A 25,535-nucleotide genomic window follows, 5' to 3' on the forward strand; every position below is an offset into this window, starting at 1 on the left:
ACAGTCGCCAGAAATGAAATTTTTCACATGATTTGTGACAGTATCGAAATAAGTAATTTCTGAAGATGTCCGACGACGTATGCCTATTGAACCGTTGCCAAAACTATTGACTTCATATTGATATGTTGAAAGAGACATTTATGCTGCGACATTTATAGAATCTGTTTGAACGAATGTATGTTTATTGTCTTGGTTTCAAGGTGATCGAACGGTCATATTGATTTTTCGAATAAAATCGCGCGCTCTTGTATTATGTTAACTGGATTGAAGCTAAGAACAACGTTTTTACCTTCTTTAATAATTTTAATAAATCCAAAGCGATATACGTCGACACTTTCAGCTTCTTTTAATCTTTTCACTGTTTGAATCGCTGTTAACATTGATACCGAATTCATATTTCCCGAGGTTTAAGCAACAAACTAACAATATGGATGCAATTTCTTCGACGCTCTTAGCAACCCCTTACAAACTGTTTAAAAATATTAAATACGAGATCAATCATTGCTCGTACATTTTTGTTCGAAATTTTGCACTTCTTCTGGCTCGATACGAAAAATGATAACGTTGCAACAGTCGATCGAAAAACGCAATTATTACCTAACTTTCGTACACGAAACTGGTACAGTCAACGCAGTATTTACGGTTTATTTTCATTCACTAATAACGTAGGTACAATTCTAAAAAAAGGAGGATGAGTGTGTACCATTAGCATGTGCATGGGACCTTGAATAATCCGCGAGTCGAGCCGTATGAAACAAATGATTCATTCATAATTATACGCCGCATTTGATGTGCACATTCAAGGGATCATAAATATACACCTGTTGGTGTAGTTGATCTATTTTTATTTGTATAAAGTACTCTTGCTTTTCTCTTAAACTGTTCGCAACGTTCCGTATTTTACAGCGTTCGATTGCCGTTATTCTCGGATAGAACATCGATCATAATAAACGATCGATTAGTCATTTTTCTAGACTCGATGGTACACTTATCGCTGCCGACGAACGCGTTGTCGGACACAATTATTCCAGGAGATTGCCATTCGGACGAACATTCATTACATTTGCAGCTGTTTACATTCCTCGTGCGCCACTTCTGGCAGTCGCAAGTGTGGAAATTCTTGATTCATATCCTAATAGGCGTTTATATCTAGTTGGCGCTTTTAATCTTCTATGTACAGAATCGGACAATAATGAATGGCCGCGTCGTTTGCGGGATTTTGACTCGTGTAACGTAGCAAAAGGGTAGCGTATTACCAATTACTTCTTATATTAATATATTTTTATTATATTAATATATAATATATATATATAATAAATATAATTATAATTGTCATTATCTTATAATCGACAACTATTATACTCTTCATCGCATTAATAAATTTGCTCATTCCCAATCCTTTGCATTCCCAATGCATCAATGCTGTGAATATTCGATTGCGACGGCTTTTAAAAATCGTATTTGTTCGCAAGTTAAAAATATTTTTAAAAGTGAAGCATAGAATGTATTTCGATATTTTTCTAAAAGGATCAAGCACGGATATTTTGTTCATTGAATAAATCTCCTTACATATCTTACAATTACATTGTATACATATATTATGCATTTAAGAACTATTAACTAAGTATCAACTAATTCAAATACTAAGTATTAGCTTATTTAAATTATTATAGGTGGAAGAGAGAATTCTTGTTCAACCCCAGTTCTTTGCAACTGACGCAAATCGTTTTTACTTTGCATAAACGTGCTGCAGTCCATGCATGATAAATTATTCGTTGGTTCGGAACCTTTGGAAAGCGTTAGGGGATTAGGAAAAGTGAAGCAGTGTAACGCGTCTATGATAAAGCACGGCTGGCCAGTCGACAAATTTCAAGATAAAGTATTCGAGTTTCACTCGCTCGATTCCTCATCCTCTTAGAACTCTGTGTATTTATTGTACATAGCAACATTTCCACAACGAAAAATTCAGGAATATATGAACGAAAATTTGCTAACAACGTCCCGTAATGTTCGCGCACCGTATGACGTTGTGCAACATAATTGCATAATATAATCTTCTGCTGGGTTTTCATAGATTCTTCGCGATAAATCAATTTTTTAGTCTACCAGGTGGACAAGCGTCTAATCGAGCAGTGTCTGGACCGGAGAAACGGACTGGCACAGTTTCTCGTTGTCTCGTCCAATGTCCGATTAAATGAATGTCCAACATTATTCTTGAAAATTTGAAGTAATGTGTTGGACATCCGTTACAGCGGTTGAACGATCCATATTGTCCAACGCTCGTTGGAGTAAATCATTCGAGCTTGGAAAAAAGTCTGCGAAAGTTTTTATTTGCCAACTCAAACGGTTCAATAAATTATCGAACGTGTACACTGTTATGTGTATTTCCCTTCGTATTACAGTGAAGCAGCTACGTCTTGAAGAAAAGAGTGAATTATTATACTTTCCAGACGCGTCGTTGCACTCGTGAGAAATAAGAAAAATGTCAGATTTATATCGTCTATATTATTATTTATTATTACTATATATTATTATAATTATTATATATATATTATTATATTTATTATTATTTATATTATATATATTATTATTTTTTGTATTATTCATATTACCTTACTTCTGTAAATTTCATCCAGTTCTAATAAAACAAGAAACATTATCCGCTCCAATTGCATAACTCATTCTGTTTGCACGTACCGGTGAATCACCAGAGGATTAGCCTTTAATAATGTTGCTAATGTTACATTCTGTCCCAGAGAACAGGTGCAATTTTTACGCAGTCCTTCGGATTATTCCAGAAATAAATATCGGTCGTTGATGAAATAATTATGACGTTCGCTAACGAACGATGGAAATTCCACGAAGTCAAAATTATTTAATGGAACGTAAGTCGCAAAAATTAAGACTTGTTAAAAATTAACTTTTGCATTTTATTTTATCTTTCTTGCATCTTGCTAACGCGTGCACTCAATGCATCGATACGACATTTAATTGTTAAGGTAATTGACAATCAACGCGCTGTAATCAGCGTTCGTTTTTAAAGGAGGAGATCCATTGATCGTTACATGGACCAAATACTTCAGTTTGCTGACATTTTGGTACTTGGATGAACACGTTTTACTCATTTACGCAAACAAATCATTTAACTACGTATATATCGTTCTAACGTTAAAAAAACGCGAGGAACCGTAGAAAAAGCAAATATACCATCTCACGCGAACAATCGTAGTTTGCTTTCAAGATGTTCGAAGGAAACGCAAATTATTTTTGTTCTATCCGCGGAGGACGAAAACGACCGTGTAACCCTCGACAATCATATGCGCGGAGTGGGGTTTATTGCGTCAAACATTCGTGACGTAAATCGCGCAGCACAAATCATCGGATACTACTTCCTTTCCTCCTTTTAATCGGTCGCTGCTTGACTGACAGTATATACAGTAAATTCTGCCCAATGTTCACACAATTCGATGCTCGGTTATTCGAGCCTCGCGGCTCATTTTTACGGTTGCCGATCGTCGACAATTATAAAAACGAGGCACCAACGCTCGAATAATCGCATCTCCTCCTCCCGAATTCTCCATTTTCGTTTACAAGCTGAAGGAAAATTCGGGAGAATGTATCGCATCTATAAACGCGTCCTGCGTTCTTACGATTCCCCCACGTGGGTTTAATTAACATTACAAATTTCTATGTACCACAGCGAGTTTTTCGCTAAACTTGATAAATTAGATCTAAACGAGACTTGGCACCGATGGTGCATCACCACATTAATTTAAGATCGTACAGCTTCATTCCGTTGCATCCCTTGCGAACAACTTTGGACCCATATCCTCATTAACGCGTGTTTTTCTGATACGGGAAGCTAGCTCCCATATTTCTTGTTCAGATGCCTGGAGATTCATCACGTTGGAAACCGCAGTCCAATTTGCACCTACTATTGACGTCATGCCAACATTTTTTTCAAACTACACGCATGAAAAATTTATATCCGTTTCGCAAGCGTTCCAAAGGATTCACAGCCGGTGATTCATCGTGCGTACGATACCCTTCTGTGTGTGTGTTTCACTTGTACTCGAATACCATGAAAAGGCCACTTGCCATTATTACAGCCCGCTTCGATTCATTCGGTGCAATTTTTAAGTTAGTTCGTCGCCCCTTAAAACAAATTGCTTCGTACAATGCGCTAATTATAATCCATCTTGAAACTTGCTCACAGATGAAGAAATTTCTGCACCCTTAACAAGAAATTAAGTTTCAACGAATCTTTCTATTATCAATATAAATATGGACAATTGTTACAAATTACCTAAACGTGAACTTTTCATTGAGAAATTTTCGCGACGAGAGTGTTTACTATAACTTGCTCATAGATGAAGAAATTTCTGCACCCTTAACAATAAATTAAGTTTCAACGAATCTTTCTATTATCAAGATAAATATGGACAATTGCTGTAAATTGCCTAAACGTGAACTTTTCATTGAGAAATTTTCGCGACGAGAGTGTTCACTACAACTTGCTCACAGATGAAGAAATTTCTGCACCCTTAACAATAAATTAAGCTTCAACGAATCTTTCTATTATCAAGATAAATATGGACAATTGCTGTATATTACCTAAACGTGAACTTTTCATTGAGAAATTTTCGTGACGAGAGTGTTCACTACAACTTGCTCATAGATGAAGAAATTTCTACACCCTTAACAATAAATTAAGCTTCAACGAATCTTTCTATTATCAAGATAAATATGGACAATTGTTTAAATTACCTAAACGTGAACTTTTCATTGAGAAATTTTCGCGACGAGAGTGTTCACTACAATTTGCTCATAGATGAAGAAATTTCTGCACCCTTAACAAGAAATTAAGCTTCAACGAATCTTTCTATTATCAAGATAAATATGGACAATTGCTGTAATTTACCTAAACGTGAACTTTTCATTGAGACATTTTCGCGACGAGAGTGTTCACTACAACTTGCTCATAGATGAAGAAATTTCTGCACCCTTAACAAGAAATTAAGCTTCAACGAATCTTTCTATTATCAAGATAAATATGGACAATTGCTGTAAATTACCTAAACGTGAACTTTTCATTGAGAAATTTTCGCGACGAGAGTGTTTACTGCGTTTTGTTCTTTATTCGCCAGAAGATATTTCGTGAAGCAGGAGCGTTCGGTTATAGAGCTTCGTTTATGACAAACTGTGATCGTTGGGCCGCTGGTCCGTAGACAGCATAGGTATATCCAAAAATAAAAACTTCTAGGGTCTCGTAAACCTCAACGCGTGTTTGATCCGTTTGCTCGGCAAGCGAATTGTTTCGCCGTCGGATTCCGCTTTCTGCAATAAGTTGTACGCTGCTGCCCCGGCGGTGTTATCTTATACCATTTTTTACGTTCGCCGGCTACAAATGGCATTGTTTTAATCAAGATTGGGAATTCTATGGATCCGTATACACACCAGCGAGATTCGGAATGCATGAAAATAGATCGGTTACGCAACACGCCTGGTAAATTAAGATTCTGACGCGGGCGGATGCCATACGGATGTTTATTGCGAGACTGTTGAGACAACGCACGCTCCTTTTACAAGTCCAATACATTCGCGCATAAAAACTATAAGTGTAATTAATCGTTGGACCTACGAAAGGACGCGATAGTTCGTAAGCAATGAAGTTACATGGGCCGATGATCGACGGAAAGAATAAGTTTCTATGGTGATCTCATTTTCCGTGAAGGATCGAATTGTGTGCAGCAGACATGTGCAGTTAGAATTGTCAGTTACAATTGTCTCTTTTTGTGCTCGCAATATTTTTCATTGCTCTATGTAAATAATTACTTAAGTAGAATAATTAAGACTCACGACACTATAGTCGCCTTACGTGACGTTTGCAATCCACATAAAAATCGTTTCATGTAGAAACAATTGACTTAATCGATTTAAAATGTAAGCACATTTAACAATAAATAACAGGTCAGCTGACAGCTCGCATAAGAGCTGCTGTGATATATTATATAACGCTGTAATGGACAAATCATAAAGGCATCCCCTTTAAAACGGAACTTTAGTTGCATTAAATTACAAGCGTGGAAGTATTTTTGATTCATTGACGAAATTTTCTTAATCACAACCAGACTCGGCTGAAGAATTTTCAGTAATATTTACAATTTGTTTAAAGCAGTTGCACAGTTAATAAGAGTGTTGTGATATGTATGGTACAATGGCGAGAATGCGTCTTTACGTTAAAAATTAAGACGGAACTGCAAAATACAATGTTTCATTTTCTGATAAATTTTTTGTAAATGCTCGTGCACACAATTTAACCAGCAACCATTTTTTTTAAACTGTTATACATATCTTTACTGTGCATACCTTCGCTATACGTACCATGAATAAAAAAAAAACACCCTTCCCAATTACGAGCTAGAAATTAGTATTTGCTTTCACGTTTCTGACGGACAACCAACTGATTGACAACTGTGACTTGCGTAAGCTATGGATCTCGTTTATTCTGCTTTGTCAAAGATCGTTCTAAATAGAAGATTTCGGGTGCCGGGAAGAGACTGGCAACACGGTTAGTAATAAAACGAATTTAGAAAACTGTGATCGATCCTGCTATGAAGACGAACCGATGTGCAGCAAAATTAACACGTTTTATACATATGTGCCTGTCAGTAGGCCAAGAGCCGCGGGCAGTGACCGCGGAATGCTAAGCGCGCTAGTCAGCATTTTTCGGCTGCGCTACGTAATATAACGTCAGACTGACCTGATCCAACGTAATTGCATTACGTAGCATTGCAACCGTTACGAGAGTTAAGAACAAGATGTTCTGCTTACCACAATGATAAGCACAAAACGTTCATTTATTTTTCTTTTATTGCGTGGGATCGGTATATAGAAGATATAAAAGATTTCTCTAATCGGACTCTTCGCCCATTAAAATCTGCCCTTTGCATCAATTTGACATACTTTCGCTGATATCGAATGAAAGTTAAAGTTATTTAAAAATTTTAGAAAAATAATGATGTAACTAGCCATGACATTAATAAACCGTTCTCTAAGCTGCGAACTTAGAATTGTATTGCAAACGAAATACGATGCGGAACAATAATTGTATAGTAATAAGTACTCAAATATATTTTTTAAAGTAGCCGCTTCCGTGACCTACCCAACATACACTTTTGCCGATTGGATTGCCGCGTTCTAAGCAAATTTGTAATCATTAATAACTACAAAATGAAGCCAAGATCGCAAGTTATATATTCTTGATAGTCATTTCATATTGTCTATAAATTGTTTTACACTAATATATAAATATATATATATAATATAAATTATATTAGAAATATTATATTTATTAGAAATGGTTCGTTTATGACAATTTTCAAATACTCGATGCGCTTTCTTAATTACTTTTATATCTCTAATGCATTATAACTGTCCAGTAATCTTATTAGTACAATGAATTTATCCGTTGACTATATGTCAATTTTAATATCATTGTTTTTGGTCTATCAAAGTTAATTATAAAATATTGTTATTACAGTTTGATTTGCGCGCCCTCTATTTCAAGAGTCTAGTTGCCGCATAACAGAGTAAGTTACTGACGTCACTTTTCACGCCATTATATTACGTCTACGGCTTCCGCTTTAAAATATGTTTCGCACCCTATAAAGTACATCTATAAAATACAACTGGAAGTATATTTAAATTCTTGTTTTATCGTTGCAGTCAAATAATTTTCCTTTTGTCATAAAACGGAACATTTCATTTTTATTCTACACTGAACGAGTTAGTTATTGCGTTTTGATACAAACAGTGGAAAGCGTTTACATAACCTCAAAAATATGCTACACGTTTAGCGGAACGATAATTTCATCTTATATTTTGGTATATGAAAATTATGATCTCAGACTAAGCTTCTTGTTTTCCTAACTGTATTCTTCGTTACGAAAAAGATTGTACAAACATTTTTTGACCAGTTACATGTATCATTTTCGTTATTTTTCAACTATCCAATACTATTTGTAGTTGAACCCCAAGCCCCCCCCCCCCCCCCTTAATCAGAAAGACAGTAAGATTGTTTGAATGATTATTTAAGCTGCCATTGATTCATCCTAAATATACTTCTAATTTTTTTCAAAAGCAAAGCTTCAAATAAAAATTCGTCATTCTACATTTTTGTCATAAAGATTTTCCGTTTATTGTTTAACGAAACAATCCCATAAAAATATACATCAATATTTGTACTAAAGTAGATCTGTGCGCGGAGAAAACAAGGAAAAGATAACGAAGTCTGAGACGATAGGCCTCGATGTAAGAGCAGGAGAGACCGAATCTAAGATTATTTCGGAATTGGCCGGAGATAAACCGGGCCAACGTCGACCGCAAAGCGAACTCAACGAAGCCTTGAGGCTTGAGTCATCTTTCTCGGCTTGAATTTGGCTCGGTTGTAATATTATGCACAATAACGTAATAGCGAACATGTTTATACGTTTCCTCAATGATTTATTATAAAAATTTCCAAAATCCTGTCTGCTACATTTTTTCAAATTCATAAAATATATATGTAAATAAATTTAAATCGTATCTTAATGAAATTTATCTGATATTTAATTACAAATGATACAGACAATGTATTTTTCTAAAAATATTACATAAATAACGGAACATGTTGAATAACAATCACAAGGTCTATGCGGCGCTAAAATCAGATACAAACAATAAATTGTAGACAATGAAGTACAATTGACAAACTGAGTACAATTTATATTTTGTTAAATGTAAGAAAAATGTTGAGCTTCATTAAACTTTTTTCGATAAAACTTGAAAATTTTTTCGTTCAACTTGTGAGTAATTATATTAAAATTAAATTATATGCGAAACATATTGTGTGACATAATTTAAATTATATCTGTAAAGTGTTACATTGTTGCATTCGAATATGACTTCTATTTTTGACTCTGTTACCCGAAAGATTCGAGGTCAACATTACAAAGTAATGCACATGTACAAGTAATATGAAACCACGAAAAACTTTTCAATTATTCTACACACTTTTTTTTAACAGAATGAGAAAATATATTTGTATAATAATAAGTAGATATAATGAGACATATGTGTGTTTAAATTCATTTATGTAGTTACAATATAAGTAACAAACTTGCAAAATAGTTAACTTCAACTAATTAGAAAAATAACATATCTCTATATATAACCATATCAGAAGTGCTGTTGCAACTGAAAAAAGGTATAATAAAAATTTATAATTTTTTTGTGGAATGATTACATATTTTTACCTTAACATTTGTCTTACAAAAATCTTTAACAGAATAGGATAAGAGAAAAATATAAGCATAAAAATTTGTTATTTTTCTTATACATATTTGAAAAATATTTTTTTTATTATTTTATGTACAGATTGTGTTCCTTTTAATATCCCTAATACATGATGGAATAATGTGTACCATTGTAATACGCTTGACTCACAATATGTTATATTCTTCTTATGTAGAAAGAGGATAGTAGTGTAGACCAATATTATGATTGCAGGTATCCCCTAAAAAAATATTATCATTAATATAAGCACATTATTATAAAACAATTTAACATTATCTTTAATGCATTATTTAAATTTCATCCAATTTTTATTCTCATACTCTATAAGTTAGTGTTTTAACAATAATTTATACTTTCCTTTAAAAAATTATCTTCAATATTCTTAATACTTTAATTATAAAAGTTGATTTCAAACATAAAATAATATAAATATTACTATACAAAATTAGTTAACATAAACAGTAACAGCTAGTATTAAGTCATTTCAACAATTAAAAGTGCTATAGCCAAGTTTAGTTTGTTATCAATATTTAAATTACTCTAGCACTCCTATTCTAAAAATTTTAATACACTTCATACAAATAATAAAATAATATTATTATTTGAATCTTACGGTAGCTTCATCCTCATGAAAATCCAGCAAGTAGCAAATGAAACAATAACACTGATAAATCCAACACATATTAATAAGATCCTATTTAATTTGGGGGTTGATGGATTATGTGTTTGATCGAGTACTATGAAACCGATTCCTCCTAATGTAAACAGAAAACTAGAGGCTAGACCTTCCATTATATATTGACCATTTACACGATATGGCATAAATGCTACCTAAAATAAAATAAATACACAGTTATTACAGCATACCTCATAGAAGTGTAAACTATTACATTTGTTAATTTTACATACAGGTCGCGTATGTCCATGTTCATCAGTTGTTGATCCTACACTTGGAGGTTCCACGATTACATCATATATAATACCTTTAACAAAATAATTTTCATAAATGTTATGTACAGGCAAAACATTATGAAGAATATATATATTACAATTCTAACCTCCTGTAACTAGGAAATACGATAAAAGTATGAATGAAAAGACGACCATAGCACTTGGTTTCACAAACCATGACGGTCTTTTTAATTTTAAATTAGGTACTTCCAGTACTGTGAATGGTAACCGATATATGTACTCCATATTTAAAAATTATTTTAAATGTCCCATACGTATTATATGTGTAAACGAATCTGCTTCGGCAGATCCACGTTTCAAACTTGCGATTGTGTGGCAGTGGCAGATGTCAGTGTGGAAGCCGGCATAAACATTTGTTCACATTACCACAAATTCACGCAAAATTTATACACGTCCTAATCTTTGATTGGTGAACCAACTGTTTATGTATTCTTCATTACATTCTACCAATCAGAAAAGCAAACGCAAGTTTACGCAGTGATGCGCCCGGAAACTTAGGGTTAGTTCGAAATACACAGTTGTCAAAATATGTTACATAAGAAACTTGTATTTTATTTACTTAATTTCTTTAAAAAGATTTCTTTTAAGCTCAATACAGGTCTCACCTAACTCGTTTTAATTTCTTTTAATTTCAGTACTGAACAAAATTATTGATTTGCATCAAAAAATTTGCTTCGACATTATATTCAATATTTATGATGTTGGTATGTCTAATACGTGGACGGGAAGTACCACAATTCAAACTGATCGACGATTGTGAAAATTTGATATATGTAGATAATAGATGGTATGAGAAATGAGAGTTATATTAAATTTTCACGAGTAAACAAGAGTTTATTTAATTCTAACGAGAATTTAAACAAATTTTTGAAACTCTCAATTAGATAAATGAACGGAACAAATTTTAAGAATTATGTCTAAACAAATTTTGACAGAGATTGTCATTTTTATGTACGATATCTAAACATTTTAACAATAATGAAACAAAATTTTAGTAAAAATTAATACAAATCTTTATTTATTATCACATAATGAATTTTTGTAATGATAGTTCGCAAATTAGACATGCACTATCTGGTTGTATTATTAGTTATGACATATTATAAATATATCATTCTTCCTTCTCGTGTTTAATAAACGCAGATTTACAAATTGTTTTCATAAGGAATAATGAACACAATATTGTTGATATTAATGTAGTGTAGGTTATTGTAGTTAATATAGACGAGTTACCAACTGGTATTGTCCATGTAACATTTCCAGTATCCTGAAAAGAAAATGCATGAAGATTGATGTATATTTTATTATAAAAAATTAGGAAATAAAATAGTTTTATGCAATGAGATTTGCTATTTACCATAACATATGGAATTTCTCTCCATTTATTTACAACTTCTACACAGGGAGGACACAAATCAATTGTAGAAATTCTATATTCTTTGATTCTCTTTTTACAACCCAAAAGTAAATTTGGTTTTGGCAAAGTAATATTCATGTATTTATTATTGTCACTAGCATACTGATAACGCTGGTGAATGGGAAAGTTGAAAATAAACTTTTTGCTGGTCAAAGGTGAACAAATGGTTACACTTTGAGAGTTTGCTTTTTCCATAAATAATTCAACATTAGTTTCTCCCAAACTACATATAGTATTCTAAATTGGAATGAAAATCACAATAAAAATTAAAAGAACAAAAGTGATAAACCATCTCATAATTTTTTAATTTAGTTACTTACAACTCCTGATCGTTTTAGATCATTTAGTTCATCTATACTAGTATATAAGGCAGGTGGTAGTCGCAAATAAAGTGCAATATAACAGTCATCGATCAAATCATCTAAATTTATTTCATACATTAAGAACCTGTGTGAAAAGAAAACAAACATAAATATAAAAATTATTTGAATCTCAATATATTTCATATCAAGTAATTTCGATTAATTACATTGGCCAAAGAGAAAGGGGGTAAGTAATTACCAAAAATTAATCAAGCAAATGAGATTCTTCTTAATATTCTAATAATACACTCTGTTAGCTAACCTATGAAATCCTTCTCCCTTTGTCGTTAATGAAATACGAGCACTTAACTCTTGACAAACCACATTTTGAAAAATTGAAATGATAATTAAATTAGCATACATGAAGTATTGTTTAGTACAACTCAGTATCATTATGAATATAGGAATTCCTTAAATAAAATCGAATATGTCAAATTTTCAGACGAAAAATTGAATAAACAGCACAAATACCCTCTTTCGAGTTATTTTAGTACTAAAATAGGTATGTACGTACTTTATACAAATGGTTATCATTTCACATCTACATAGTTGTAACATTTGTATAACGTACATTAAATATTTTAGGAGCCAAAATAAGATAAAAGTAAAAAATGTCAAACTGTAATTTTAACTTGTTAATAATCTGAAATAGATTTTTAGTACATACAAACAATTACATATAAGCAAACGCATCACAAATTATCGGAATATTCATTTAAACGTTAAAATTTGTAATAGTAAAATATTTTTCAGTTTTTATTTAACGAGAATATAATACAAGCAATAATGCAATACTTATCGATACCCGCATAACGAGAGGCACTATATGTATAAAATCATTTAATTTATATAACATTAGGTACTATTCGAAATAAATTAATTTAGGTAAATATATTAATCATTGTCCTCAGCCGACAACATCCCTCAACAACAATCCACAGCCACATCCATGGTGCATTCTTGTGTTTCTAAATTATAAATTGCGTTTTAGATAAGAAATTACTTTGTGACTTAGTTTTCAAATTTTGTATTAGCTTATCTTAATGTTTATTGTAGTTACAGACTTACTTAAATCCGTGTGACAAGACCTTCAAATAAATTTTTATCACTGTTATCTTCATGTATATGTAGATTAAATTTTCCTTTTTGATTTTAATATAAATAGCATCTACAACATAGAATAAACGGGTAAACTCGATGGAGAGTTATTAACTAAGACTGACGATTGTCATTAAATAAATAAATTCAGAATAATAACTTGGACCTTTCTTTTTTGAAAAAATTGTTTTCAGCTATGCATTATTTCATTAACAAATATCTTCTCATTTCTTTCCACTTGCCCTGCAAATTATGCATATAAAAAATTTCAAATAATTCAGTTTAAATTAAAGCAATAAAAACTTACATACTGCATTCTACATATATTTAGTACTTTTCAAAATTCCTTCTCTGATTAATGCTTGTTTTAGAGCTTGTAATAAAGTCCTCAAATATTGTGGTCTTCCTACTGCATGTCTCTTTAAAATTTCAAAAGCTTCTGTTATCTCAAACTGAATATCATTTTGTCTGTATATGTTTGCCTCAAGTCCGTTAATTTCGTCTTCTACTTCTATTTCATGTTCTGTTTGTTTCCCCAATTGTTGTTCTTCTCCTTCTCTTTCCTCTACATATACTTCTCCACCTTCTTCAACTTGAGCTTCATCATCATCAGAAGTATTTATGTCAGGTTCTCTTATTGCTGATATCATGTTATGAACATATTGTTTACTATCGCTATATGTATGATCTGTCTCCTCTAAATGTTCATCATGTTCAACAGGCTCTTCTTTCATTATTATTTCCTCAGAAAACTTTGTTATGTTATTCCAACAATTTCTAATAATCTTAGGATTAAGTTCTGTCCATGTTTCATGTAATAGTTGTATGCAATCTCGAAGTGTATATTTGCTATAAAATTCTTTTAATCCACTGGATGCTATTAATCGACACAACATTTTATGCCTAAAGGTTTTTTTTACTTTGGTTATTAAGCCTTGGTTCATGGGCTGCAGGAGGGTGGTGGTCTGTGGTGGTAGGAACACAATTTGAAATTGATCATCTACACGGCGTTCTGTTGATACCAATTTATTCCTCCAACAATCATCTAATATGAGAACAACTCTTTCATGTATACCATGTTCTAATTGATATCTTTGTACAGCTGGTTTGAAATCATTAACATACCAGTCGATAAATGTTCTATGATCCATCGATGATCCAAATTGTTGAGATTTATATACAACAGGCATCTGATGTCTATAATACTTTAATGCTCTTGGATTCCTAAATTTATTGATGATTACTGGTTTCAATTTATGCGTACCAGTTGCATTTGTGCATAAGCAAACAATGACACGATCTTTACGTAATTTTTTCCCCTCCAGTTTTTGTTCCACACAATGCAATAACGACTTAGCTGGAATTGCTTTCCATATAAGTCCAGTTTCGCTCATATTATAAATATGCTCCCATTGTAATTCATCTCTTTCAATTTTCTTGTGAAATTCTTTCGTGAAATTCTCAGCGGCTGGTCCATCTGCACAGTCTTTTTCATTATCTAGCAAACGTATATTATGCCGAGTTTTAAATTTCCAAAGCCAACCGTGACTAGCTTTGAACGACGATGAATTTCCAAGTTCCTGGCTTATTTGGAGTGCCTTCTCTTGCAACAAAAGATCCGTAATTGGAATTCCTAAGGTTTTTGATTGCACGAACCACAAATATAATTTTATATCTAAATCTTCGTATCGTGGCTTTCGAATTCTTTTCCTCGTTCGTACATCAACTCCCTGATAAGCAGGCATTCCCCGACGGCGAATTTTTCGCACCGTACTTGGATGAATATTATACTCATTGGCAATTCTTGGCACAGAAACACCGCCTTCTAAATGTCGTAAAATTTCTATCTTTTTCTCAATTGAGAGCACAGAAATAGGTGCACGTTTTGGATTTTCCATGATGAAGACCGTAAAAAAGATTGCAGAATTCCTCCTTAAAGTCACGTTATAGTGTCTTCGTTAACGTCGCATGCAGTGATGATGCCACTGATATCAGACGTAAAGAGAAAATGGCGCATAGAGACCGCCAACACCGGATGTAAGAACAAGACAAACGGACGTAGAGGGCGGTAATAAAGAAACAATTTACGAAATCGAAATCTACATTCTTATTTTCAATGTAAGAATTAAAAATGTTGGAATAACAAATGTTACAAAACATGTACATTAAGTAGGAAACAAGAATTAAGTGCAGGTGAATGAATTAGATAATTTATTGTTCTTGTTTTAAAATTGCAGAACTTCGGGAGATAGTGTTTCAAGTTACGTTACTGTGGCAATTAAATTCTATTGTATGAAACAGAAGAAAAAGAAGCGCTACTGTAATGCGTTGTTCTATTTTTGTTTTTAGTATATACAATAATTTTTGGCGAGAAGAGTACTTGCGAGAGATTGTAATTTATTTATTTTTATTTGCTCGCTTGTGAAAGTCGCAATACTACCTATAACACATATTAAGTTAAAATTGCAATTTTTTTATTTTTACGCTTTGTTTTCTACAATAACATACAGTATCCAAAAGGGTTAGAATAAATTGTCATAATAAATTGTAAAGGAAAGAGTATGTAGGTATTTATGTAGCAACTTGACATGGAGCTATGGAACGTTTTATAATAATACGGATATAATAAAGATAATAAACGAAATTTAGAAGAGGCTAGCTAAGATTTAAAATTTAATTTTAATATATGAAAAGAAAAAAAAAATAATATATACCATTAGCCATTTGTCAATATTTTTCTATAGGGAAATTACTAATTTCACTGTGTTTAACTACAATTTTGGATCTGGTTTAAAAAATTGTTTCCAAGGAAAGTAACTCCAACTTATATTAGGGCTGTTACTACTGTTATCATTGGGCAGTAACCACTTGTTTCCTTTCAATTCACCTAAAACCCATGGTAATTATATATAATGTTGAACACGTACAATATGTTACTTTATTTTTACATATAATCTACTTGCTTTCATCAATATTAATTAATTCCTCTGTTTTTGTCTCTACACCATTTTTATCTTTTTTTGTTGTGATAGTATGTAATTTGTCACCAATTTGTCGTGATATGGTTGTTTCTTCATTTCCTTCATTGTCTTTAATTATTTGTTTCTGTTCTATTGTGCCATTTGGTTTATGGATGAACTCTTTTCTTGTCATGAAAACTGTTGTTGATTTAAATCTATTTGGTTCATTATACGTATTCCATATATTAGAAAAATTGTCTGGTGTTACCCTGTTTATATTAATAAAACATATATTTTAACTACTTACTAACATTGACATACGAAAGATTTTATTATATTGTAATACTAACTTGCCATCCAAATTTATATCCTCCTTTGGTGTTACTTCACTAAAATCGTCACTATTACGTTTTAACATTTCCTCACGTAAATTTCCTTCTTCTGGTGGTGGAAGTGCAGGTGAGAACATATTTTCTGAGAATACATATTTTATATGTAATTGGAATTAGTTTATTATATATATACATATGAAAATGAAATAAAAGTACCTTCATGGTGAAATCCAAAGAAGCTTTTCATTAAATTATCTATTTGTGATTCAAACTGTCTTGTAATTTCTAAGGGATCGTTGAATATGTGGAAATGAACACCTCCCCTGGAATGCCTACAATTTACAAATGTAAACTATAAACTTAGTAATCATAAATGTTTTAAAATATGCAACATTCTAAACTGTATGCAAAATGTATAGAATTGGACTTCAGATATTATATATGAAATTTTAATTACCTAAAGTCCTCCATGTCATCATCATCTTCATCATTTTGCCAAATTGGGTTTCTAAAACTATCTCTGTTAGCTCTATCTTGGTCATCGAAGAACCTGAAATGTTTTACGAGTTTGTATTGAATGTATATCTGTTTACGAAACAAAAAAAAAACACAATTAACACATTAGAACTGTCAAAATAGTACTATCATATGGGACTGACATTTCTTACTTAATATTACAAATTTTTAATAAACATTACCCTTTATTTCTGGGTTCATCCGAATTTTTTCCAAGAAATATATCACGAATGAAATTCCACAGTGGCATTCCTACATTCACTATTGCTATTACTTGCAAGAGAAGTGAAATTACGTCATATTTTCGTAAATTTACGAAGTACACTTTGAAGCCATCAGATATATATTTGTACTAGTATGAAGTTGGTCTAGTGACACCTGCACTACACAAAGTTTGATCATATCAGCTGATTTAGACATTGCAGTTCATTTGTAATTATTTTACCTTAGTTCAAGGAAATTGAAGGAATATTATGTAAATTACATGATTATGTGCATATGTGGTGAACAGTTTGGAATAATGTTACCATATTGATATGTCCATGTGGTAATGTCCAAAACATTTTTCTAATTATTTGATATTTTACAAATATGTTGATAATATATACAAGCTTACTATATTATATTCATTATAATTAATATTATCTATAAAAATGCCATAACATATTATAGATCTTTATAAGTTACAAGCACTATTACAAAAACATATAGGTTAATTTGTCAATTACAATCAATGTACAGCAGTTCTACATATGTGTATAAAAATGATGTTTAGATTGTAATGTTATAATTTCTTGAACCCTTACAATTTTTTAAATTTGAAATGTGTACTACATTAATAATTGTATGTACACGCATAATATGTATGTTCTATTTTTCCTTTTAGATTCAAAGAAGAATCAAAATGATGATAAATTATAAAATGGACAAAGCAATGAAGATTTTTTCTCTTTATAAATAGATGTACAAATTTTAAACAACAACCACAATGAATAATATATCAGGACAATTTCGTAAAACAATATGGGATCCTTTCCTTATAATATCCCAAATAATAGCTGTTCAGTCGATCATGTATTTCTGTCTTGCACTATGGATTTGGATTATTGCTTCATTCCTTGGATCAACAAAGTCATTAGATTATGCTTTCCATTATAAGGAAATACATGTTCGAGATTTTGCTGGTCAACTCACCATAGTTATTTTCATTTTAAATTCACTAGTCGGTGCGTTTACATTATGGTGGTTAGTTCAAAGAACAAAGCAATGTATGGATTTCGCGTGTACAGCACACTTAATACACTTGCTGTGTTGTTGGGTATACAATGCAAGTTTTCCTTCAACTTTCAGTTGGTGGTGTTTAAACATTGTATCTCTTAGTATAATGTGTGTTTGTGGTGAATTTCTTTGTATGAAAACAGAATTACAAGCAATACCATTAGGTATGAACAGTCATAAAACAGCTTTGTAACATATATATGGAAGTTATTTAAATGTGATCACAAAAGTTTCAAGGTTTTATTCAATAAAGATTACCATTAAATTGCAATTAAAAAGTCTCACAATGAATACATCTTATATTATATTTTTAACACTGATTATAATAAATATTTTTTAACATATTTACAAGATTCACATTTTATTGCTATCACTTGTACTATGTGGAATACATTATTTAGTGGTGATCTTCTTTGTAAAAGCGCAATCCACAATATCCACAACTATGGTCACCAGGTTTGTCCTGAAACATTAATTACAAATATTTACATCTCACTGCTATGTACATTCAATTAATGCAATGATTTTTAATTCTCACTAAATTAATGTAAACTTTTGGATGTCCTAGAGGTCCACCACCACCATTGCAAGCTACAATCCTAGATTTTGTGGGTTCTGGTGGGACTTCTGCTATCAGTTTAATAGCCCAATTGTCATTAACTTCTTTTGGTCTATCTATAAACCTTACGTTACGATAATCATCTTCATCAAATTTCTGTTACAAAACAATTATTTAAGGAAACTCAAATATATTTATTTTACGGCGTTATGTATGTATAGAAAACGTAAATCTTACCTGACCAGTATGGGTTACTTTCTTAGCAGAATCGTCAATTACATCGTGTATATTTCTGGTTAATATACTTGCGAAATTGTATACTTTAGTAGGAGTTCTAACAAATCCAACAATCTTTTTGCTTGCCATTTTTCTTAATGTTAACCAGCGTATGAACACTGATGGTCATTCAATATATTGTTTTGTTAATACGACACGAACACCCTCTATCGAGATCTGTTACTACTGCTACTGTAATTGCTGTATGTAACGTATACTATATATAATCGTAACTCTGTGATGCGATGTACATCTAATTATTAGCCAAAATGATTATCAATTGGATTATTTAATGAACAGAATGAGATAGAGTAAGCAAAGTATAGGATTGTATTTCTTTTTTTCCAGCACCGTCCTTACCTCAAGTTATGCACAGTACAAAATAACCAATGGCGGGTATTTCGAAACTCGCGTCAATACATTCATCTTTTCTACAGACTTTATATACAAAATTTATATAAAAATACATACTTTATATAAAAATTTATATAAAAATATATTGAAAAATGTATGTACATATTATAAATTCAAATCGACATTTTATATCGCAATGTTTACAGAGATATAAATCTAACTGATTAATTGAAAAAATTTATCGTTTAGATTGCAATGATACATTATTTAGGTCTTGCCCTATACATATTTTATAAGTTTAAATCGTTGATGTTAATGTACTTAGAACATAATCTAATAATAGTTACTCATATAATATATATACATTATATATGTATATGTGTTGTATTTGTAATAAATAAACACACTTTTATCTTTAACTAACATTTTAAGAAAAAAATTTATATAATATATACGTATGTACTTATCTTACGAATGATTCATGTCAAATAACTTTTGTTTTGCAATAAATTCAATCCACCTCACAGAATATTCCTCGGTAAATTGGATTCTAAAATAATAAATTATTTAATTCGTTAATAGAAATTGGATTATTGTAAAAAACCATGCGCGTACTGCAGTCTGCAGTGAAGACGCTTTGTAATAACTTTTATCCCTTTAAGAATATGGGGTAGTTAAAGGATCATGCGTGGATGCGGTAATCTTTGAATCCCGATGTACCCTTAGTTGAACACGCAGGACGGGAATCAATAGTATTGTAGAGAAAGGTATACAATGAAAAATTATAGTCATATATGTGAAAATATGCATAAAAATGGTAGATATTGATTTGTTTTGGTTAAAAATAAATATGCCGTTTGCTTTTGTTGCCTTAACTCGACGTTATATTATATACGCGTCCATATGTTTATGCGGAATCTTACAGTATTTCGAAAAAATGTAATTTTTCAAGTATAATTATCTGCTTTTCAGTGTGTAGTACAAACTATACAATATTTTGGTATGCTGTGTATTTACTTACATAGTTTAGTAAAAAGTGTACAACCGAAATGACATAGAGAAATGGGTAAGTACACAAATTAAATGAAGTGCTAATTTAATCTACGCTGACTACATAAAATTGAAATTATATAGGGTTGTAAATTTAATATGCTTGGAGCTTAAATTGAAAATGGATGTACATGGCATTGGGATTGTTGCTGTTTTGGGAACAGTTGGAGCTGCAACAGGAGCTATTTCAGCAGTTCTCGTGTATGCAATGTGTATTAGACGCAGACGATCTCTTAACTGGTACATATATTTCAAACATAATTATTTTGTGAAAATAAAGAATAATCAAATTTGTAGTTAACAAATTGAACATAACATCCATATACTCTCTCTCTCTCTCTAGGTTTGAAAAAGATTTATTAAACAGAGCAGAGGAAGCAGCACAATCACCAAAAAGTGTATTTGCTGGTTTAGGATCTAATGTTTCTCTAAGTAGAGAGAACAAAACTAATGATAATCAGTCTGATGATGAAGAATGGAAGTCTAGTTATGTACTTGATAATATCACAAGAGATTCGCCTAAAAGAGGTAATTAACAATATAGACAATGTCAATTATCTTTTTTGTTATTCTCTTTAATAATTCAATATTTGGTTTTAGCATTACAATATTTATCAGAATCTGAAGATGTTTCATCACCTATTAGCACTTTTGCACCACCACTACCAGAAGGAGCAGTAGCTGCTTCTGAACAGCGTATGGTTATTCTGAAGCCATCAAGAAGTTCCAATTCGTGCTCTAGACTCAATAGTAGTGAGATTGAGACCCCTTCCCATAAGGTACAAATTTATCACAATTATATATTAAAAATCATTTTTATTTAAATCTTCATCTTTTATGCAACATAGTTATCCTCTTCCACATCTATATCTTCAACTGATGAAACCAGTGGTGAATTACAACTTGGTTTAATTTATGATGCAAGTGCTGGTATTCTTACTGTTAGACTAATCGAGGTAATTTCACATATACAAATCATATAGTATATTAACATTCTATCAATTACTTCTTCAATTAATAAATAAAATGTAAACATTAATTTATAAAGGCACGTGATATACATGCCAGAGAGCTCAGTGGTACTGCAAATCCTTATGCTAAAATTCGTCTGTTACCTGATGGAAGTAATGTATGGCAAACTCAAATACATAGACGAACTCTGAATCCTGGTAAATCATACAATAGTCGAATGATATTAAACTCTACATAATAATTAATACCAAATATTATGTATAAAGTATAAAATGTACAGCTTATAATGAAATTTTTCATTTTTATTATAATTCACAGTGTTCGAAGAGTTTTTTGTTTTCGAAATTATGCCTGATACGACGTTAGCTGGAAGAACGTTGGATATTTTACTTTACGACTTTGATGCCTTCTCCAGACATCAATGTTTGGGTCATGTACAAATCCCTTTATCTTCGGTAATGGATTTCTTAGACAAAACTCTTACTCTCATCACAAAACCAATTCTTCGATATGGTAGTGAGAATAGAATGAAAACACCATCCCTAGGAGAATTAATGGTTTCTCTATCATATCAACCAGCTGCAGAAAAATTAACAGTTATTATTGTCAGAGCAAAAAATTTACCTAATATAAATGATTCAACAAATGCAAACCTTTACGTAAAAGTAGGTATATGAGTAATATATGTAATTATCATTACATAAAAATACTATTCTTTGTCTAATGAAGTCATAACAAAATTTTTATTTTTTAAGGTGAAGATCATTCAGGATGGGAAAAGTATTAAGAAAAAGAAATCTAATATACAACGTGAAACAATTAGTCCTGTATGGAATGATACTTTAAGCTTTGATATTAATAGCGACGTATTGTCCAAATGCGTAATTGAATTTATTATTTTACGCGCAAACGGTGAGGTGTTAACTCGATGCGAAGTGTCCAATAAGTATCAAAAAGATCTATTTTACCGTGTATTATCAGGGAAAGGTGCTTCCGCGCAGTGGTTGCCACTCATTGAACCAGAAATTTATTATAGTGATTTTACTGAACAAAAAAATTAAGAATTTCGTAACAAACCGTCCCTCTTAAGTGTAAGTTAAATCACATACCTCAACCATTTTACTAATAAGTACATCAACCTATGATGCAAACTTGCGTTAAAAAATATTTGTCAAGTCATGAAACGGGACTGTTATTAACTACATACATTTTTCTTACCAAATTTAAAATGAAAATATGCAGGTACAACACAGAGCTATAGAAACACGTTATTTACAATTGTGTAATTAAGGAACATTGATTTCCAAAATATAAAGAAATCAAAATATGTAATTTGCTTAAAAATTCAAACGCACGAATTTTATCGTTTAAAGTAGTATATTACTTTGTATTAAAGATGTTTTTTACAAATAATATATACAGAGTTTAATATATTTATGACTTTAAATCATCAATAAATAATTGTTGATGGTAATTTTACAGCTACGATTTCTCTTATAAAAGTATGTTTCAATAGTAATATGATGATTTGTCATAAAACTAATATTTATTTGCGTATTTAAATATATAAATAAGATAAAAATATATAACTACTTCATAAAAATAGTGATTCTTCCTATTTTTTTAATACGATTTTCATCTTTTTATATACGTACAAACGCTGGCATATATTTATATATGTATAATAATTTATACAATATTCTAGATCCATATAATTTCTAAATAGTTCTTTTAATTTGTGAGGATATCGCGACATATAACCATAAATTTGGGTTCGTAATTAATAAAATACAAATTAATATTGTAACACTACTTTTTCACACTAGATAATATTCTTCACGTATTTTCGTAAACACGAAAAAAAATAAACGAATCGAATAAACAATGATTAAGATTACAAAAGTTGCAGTGATAATAAATGAAACTTTCTACTCAGAATTTTCCAAACATTAAAGACATACTATCAATTTTTAAGTAAGAATTATATTTCTACTGAAAGTAGATATACACAATTTTTATGTCTTAAAATTACAAGAAAATCTGTATAGCTTATTTAAATAAATTATTTTGAAATTTATGTTACACTTTGAATTAGTGTAAGTTGCATTCTTAATCATAACTATATCCAAATTCAAAAGTAAAATTGCACACTAGATTAATGTCTATTAACCAGAAACGTTAAAAAAAAAAGTTACATATCTTTCTAGAAATAGAAACTGTGGCTTAATAACAATATAAACTGTAGTTTAATAATAATGGTTAAAATATACGTAGTCAAGTAGTTCAATTTAAAAATATTTTATTCATTGTACAATATAACTGTACAAAAAGTGTATGGACCAACAAATTGCGATCCTTGAGTTTAGTCAAATAGACCTGTAAAAGAAAGTGTGTATAGGAATTAGATTAGATGCTCATTTTTAGCATAAAAATTACATGTGTTTTTATAATAATAGTCTCATTCTTAAATATCATCAAATTATTGCAGAAGCTAATACATTATATAATAATCATTGAATGTGAAATAATTTTTTTTTATTATATTTGATAGTATATCAAGTAAATTATAAATATAATGCTTACCAAAGCCCATGTCATCATCGGATTCTTCTTCTGGTTCCTCCTTCTTCTTTTCCTCCTTAGCTGGTGCAGCTTCAGCAGCAGCAGGAGCAGCGGCACCAACTGGAGCTATGAAGTACAAAATTTTAATTGCAAACTTCTAGTTAAGAAAACTTTGTAATCTAATATCATATCTATATTTAATACTTTCTTGATATTTATCAAACTATGTGATCACTACAAAAATATTTGTATGAATATTGTTGTTTAAAAAAATTTAGATCATATTTATAAATATGATCGATAAAATTCTTTTAGACTCTTTACTGTCTCCTCTGTTACTGACCGTTCTAACAAATATTTTTAGACCGGTGGATGAAGAGGAATATTAATCACATTATATAGTATACTTTAATACATATACTAAATTATTAATACCAGATATTTTTCCTGGAGACATTTAACAAGATGATTATACAAAACAGATACAGAAAATAATAATTATTAATAACAAATCTCTATCGAAATTAATGTTATAATATATTTGTATACAATAAAAAGGCAGATTATGTTTTAAATGGTAATTAACACGTTCCGTGCCGAGCTTTTTTTACTCGAATCTTCACACTTTGATATTTTACTAAAACTTGATGTATTACGTGCAATTATTAATTCTCGTACACATAACAACGTAACAAAAACTTATCAACGCCCATTCTTGCGGTGGAAATTGATTCTTCGGTTCTAAATTTCTTGTAAACAATTTGTTCAGTTCACTAAGTAAACATGCAAGCGTGTACCATCGATGATACACGTGGCACGGAACGTGTTAAATAACATTTAATTGCCTACGTGTTAATATTGTTAATCATAATAATCTTTAGAAGTTTAATATACAATGAGTACTAAAATAATACCTGCTGCTGGTGCTGCTCCAACACCGGATCCAACATTTGCTAACATTTCTTTGACATTAACACCTTCCAGTGCTTTAGCAAAAAGACCGGGCCAATATGAGTCAACATCAACATTAGCAGCTTTCAGTACAGTTTGAATTTTTTCACCCTAAACAAAAAATGAATAAATGATAAAGCACTCATCGTTAAAACCAACATGTTTGAAGATTTGTTGATCTGTTTTTGTAATGTATTTAACATTACAAGCAATTATGATAAAAAAATAGCATATTTAACATGGCACGTTGCCGCGTAAAGCAATACATGTGAGATACTTACAGTTACAGCGACGTCATCATCGACAAGTATTAATGCGGAATAAACGCAAGCAAGGTCGACTTTGGTAGACATATTTGCTGTTTAAATGTCTTTTATTAAAACTGGATGAGAGTTAATAATGGTGCAAGTCGCTGATACAGCCTTAGCTCCACAAGAGAGAACAAGCACCCAACTTTACTTGATCCAGCGAAAAGGAAAAGGGATCGAATCAAACGGAAACCACGTGATATGTATGGACGTATAGCAGAAAGGGGCGTTT

The 25,535-nt window shown here is 31.2% G+C and overlaps 8 protein-coding genes and 1 long non-coding RNA gene across 15 annotated transcripts; 2 read left to right on the forward strand and 7 right to left on the reverse strand.

Annotated features, from left to right (window-relative positions):
- Positions 1-9,360: 9,360 nt before the first annotated feature.
- Positions 9,361-10,640, reverse strand: LOC117228777 (oligosaccharyltransferase complex subunit ostc-A). The gene is made up of 4 exons (XM_076525530.1): positions 10,395-10,640; positions 10,246-10,319; positions 9,950-10,167; positions 9,361-9,556 (listed from the first exon to the last, which is right to left on the reverse strand). The coding sequence occupies exons 1-4, from the start codon at positions 10,531-10,533 to the stop codon at positions 9,538-9,540; spliced, it is 450 nt and encodes a 149-aa protein (XP_076381645.1). The 5' UTR covers positions 10,534-10,640; the 3' UTR covers positions 9,361-9,537.
- Positions 10,641-11,297: 657 nt separating this feature from the next.
- On the reverse strand, positions 11,298-12,586 carry LOC117228771 (uncharacterized). Of its 3 annotated transcripts, none has more exons than XM_033484756.2 (4): positions 12,350-12,586; positions 12,046-12,172; positions 11,666-11,962; positions 11,298-11,575 (listed from the first exon to the last, which is right to left on the reverse strand). In XM_033484756.2, exons 1-4 carry the CDS (start codon positions 12,478-12,480, stop codon positions 11,420-11,422), a joined length of 711 nt encoding a protein of 236 aa, XP_033340647.2. In that variant the 5' UTR covers positions 12,481-12,586; the 3' UTR covers positions 11,298-11,419. The 3 variants fall into 3 exon arrangements, with proteins under 3 accessions (XP_033340647.2, XP_033340649.2, XP_033340648.2); XM_033484758.2 differs by having other exon boundaries at positions 12,287-12,490; XM_033484757.2 differs by having other exon boundaries at positions 12,255-12,490.
- A 229-nt stretch (positions 12,587-12,815) lies between these two features.
- Positions 12,816-15,483, reverse strand: LOC117228767 (jerky protein homolog-like). Of its 2 annotated transcripts, none has more exons than XM_033484749.2 (3): positions 13,497-15,483; positions 13,156-13,428; positions 12,816-13,055 (listed from the first exon to the last, which is right to left on the reverse strand). In XM_033484749.2, exon 1 carries the CDS (start codon positions 15,081-15,083, stop codon positions 13,503-13,505), a length of 1,581 nt encoding a protein of 526 aa, XP_033340640.2. In that variant the 5' UTR covers positions 15,084-15,483; the 3' UTR covers positions 12,816-13,055; positions 13,156-13,428; positions 13,497-13,502. The 2 variants fall into 2 exon arrangements, with proteins under 2 accessions (XP_033340640.2, XP_033340639.2); XM_033484748.2 differs by having other exon boundaries at positions 13,493-15,483.
- A 154-nt stretch (positions 15,484-15,637) lies between these two features.
- Positions 15,638-17,313, reverse strand: LOC117228770 (uncharacterized). Of its 2 annotated transcripts, none has more exons than XM_076525528.1 (6): positions 17,176-17,313; positions 16,935-17,062; positions 16,694-16,809; positions 16,496-16,619; positions 16,149-16,414; positions 15,638-16,072 (listed from the first exon to the last, which is right to left on the reverse strand). In XM_076525528.1, exons 2-6 carry the CDS (start codon positions 16,946-16,948, stop codon positions 15,957-15,959), a joined length of 636 nt encoding a protein of 211 aa, XP_076381643.1. In that variant the 5' UTR covers positions 16,949-17,062; positions 17,176-17,313; the 3' UTR covers positions 15,638-15,956. The 2 variants fall into 2 exon arrangements, with proteins under 2 accessions (XP_076381643.1, XP_033340645.2); XM_033484754.2 differs by having other exon boundaries at positions 16,935-17,027; positions 17,176-17,308.
- On the forward strand, positions 17,313-18,615 carry Sys1 (Sys1 golgi trafficking protein). Of its 2 annotated transcripts, none has more exons than XM_076525529.1 (2): positions 17,313-17,425; positions 17,880-18,615. In XM_076525529.1, the coding sequence occupies exon 2, from the start codon at positions 17,982-17,984 to the stop codon at positions 18,462-18,464; it is 483 nt and encodes a 160-aa protein (XP_076381644.1). In that variant the 5' UTR covers positions 17,313-17,425; positions 17,880-17,981; the 3' UTR covers positions 18,465-18,615. The 2 variants fall into 2 exon arrangements, with proteins under 2 accessions (XP_076381644.1, XP_033340650.1); XM_033484759.2 differs by having other exon boundaries at positions 17,399-17,540.
- Positions 18,498-19,278, reverse strand: ND-13A (NADH dehydrogenase (ubiquinone) 13 kDa A subunit). Its single transcript, XM_033484760.2, has 3 exons — positions 19,068-19,278; positions 18,810-18,986; positions 18,498-18,734 (listed from the first exon to the last, which is right to left on the reverse strand). Exons 1-3 carry the CDS (start codon positions 19,194-19,196, stop codon positions 18,669-18,671), a joined length of 372 nt encoding a protein of 123 aa, XP_033340651.2. The 5' UTR covers positions 19,197-19,278; the 3' UTR covers positions 18,498-18,668.
- Positions 19,279-19,418: 140 nt separating this feature from the next.
- Positions 19,419-24,079, forward strand: LOC117228769 (synaptotagmin-5). 2 transcript variants are annotated; one of them, XM_033484752.2, is made up of 9 exons: positions 19,419-20,277; positions 20,433-20,526; positions 20,595-20,750; positions 20,854-21,038; positions 21,111-21,289; positions 21,359-21,466; positions 21,559-21,679; positions 21,801-22,147; positions 22,238-24,079. In XM_033484752.2, exons 3-9 carry the CDS (start codon positions 20,632-20,634, stop codon positions 22,541-22,543), a joined length of 1,365 nt encoding a protein of 454 aa, XP_033340643.2. In that variant the 5' UTR covers positions 19,419-20,277; positions 20,433-20,526; positions 20,595-20,631; the 3' UTR covers positions 22,544-24,079. The 2 variants fall into 2 exon arrangements, with proteins under 2 accessions (XP_033340643.2, XP_033340641.2); XM_033484750.2 differs by having other exon boundaries at positions 19,419-20,227.
- LOC143260393 (uncharacterized) lies at positions 21,065-22,589 on the reverse strand. The gene is made up of 2 exons (XR_013034539.1): positions 22,451-22,589; positions 21,065-22,061 (listed from the first exon to the last, which is right to left on the reverse strand). It is a non-coding gene; the product is annotated as an uncharacterized LOC143260393 (long non-coding RNA).
- Positions 23,765-25,490, reverse strand: RpLP1 (ribosomal protein LP1). The gene is made up of 4 exons (XM_033484766.2): positions 25,277-25,490; positions 24,959-25,106; positions 24,066-24,170; positions 23,765-23,858 (listed from the first exon to the last, which is right to left on the reverse strand). The coding sequence occupies exons 1-4, from the start codon at positions 25,346-25,348 to the stop codon at positions 23,845-23,847; spliced, it is 339 nt and encodes a 112-aa protein (XP_033340657.1). The 5' UTR covers positions 25,349-25,490; the 3' UTR covers positions 23,765-23,844.
- Between the last annotated feature and the right edge of the window lie 45 nt (positions 25,491-25,535).

Source organism: Megalopta genalis, chromosome 12, assembly GCF_051020955.1.
Source record: "Megalopta genalis isolate 19385.01 chromosome 12, iyMegGena1_principal, whole genome shotgun sequence".
Classification (NCBI taxonomy): Eukaryota; Metazoa; Arthropoda; class Insecta; order Hymenoptera; family Halictidae; genus Megalopta; species Megalopta genalis.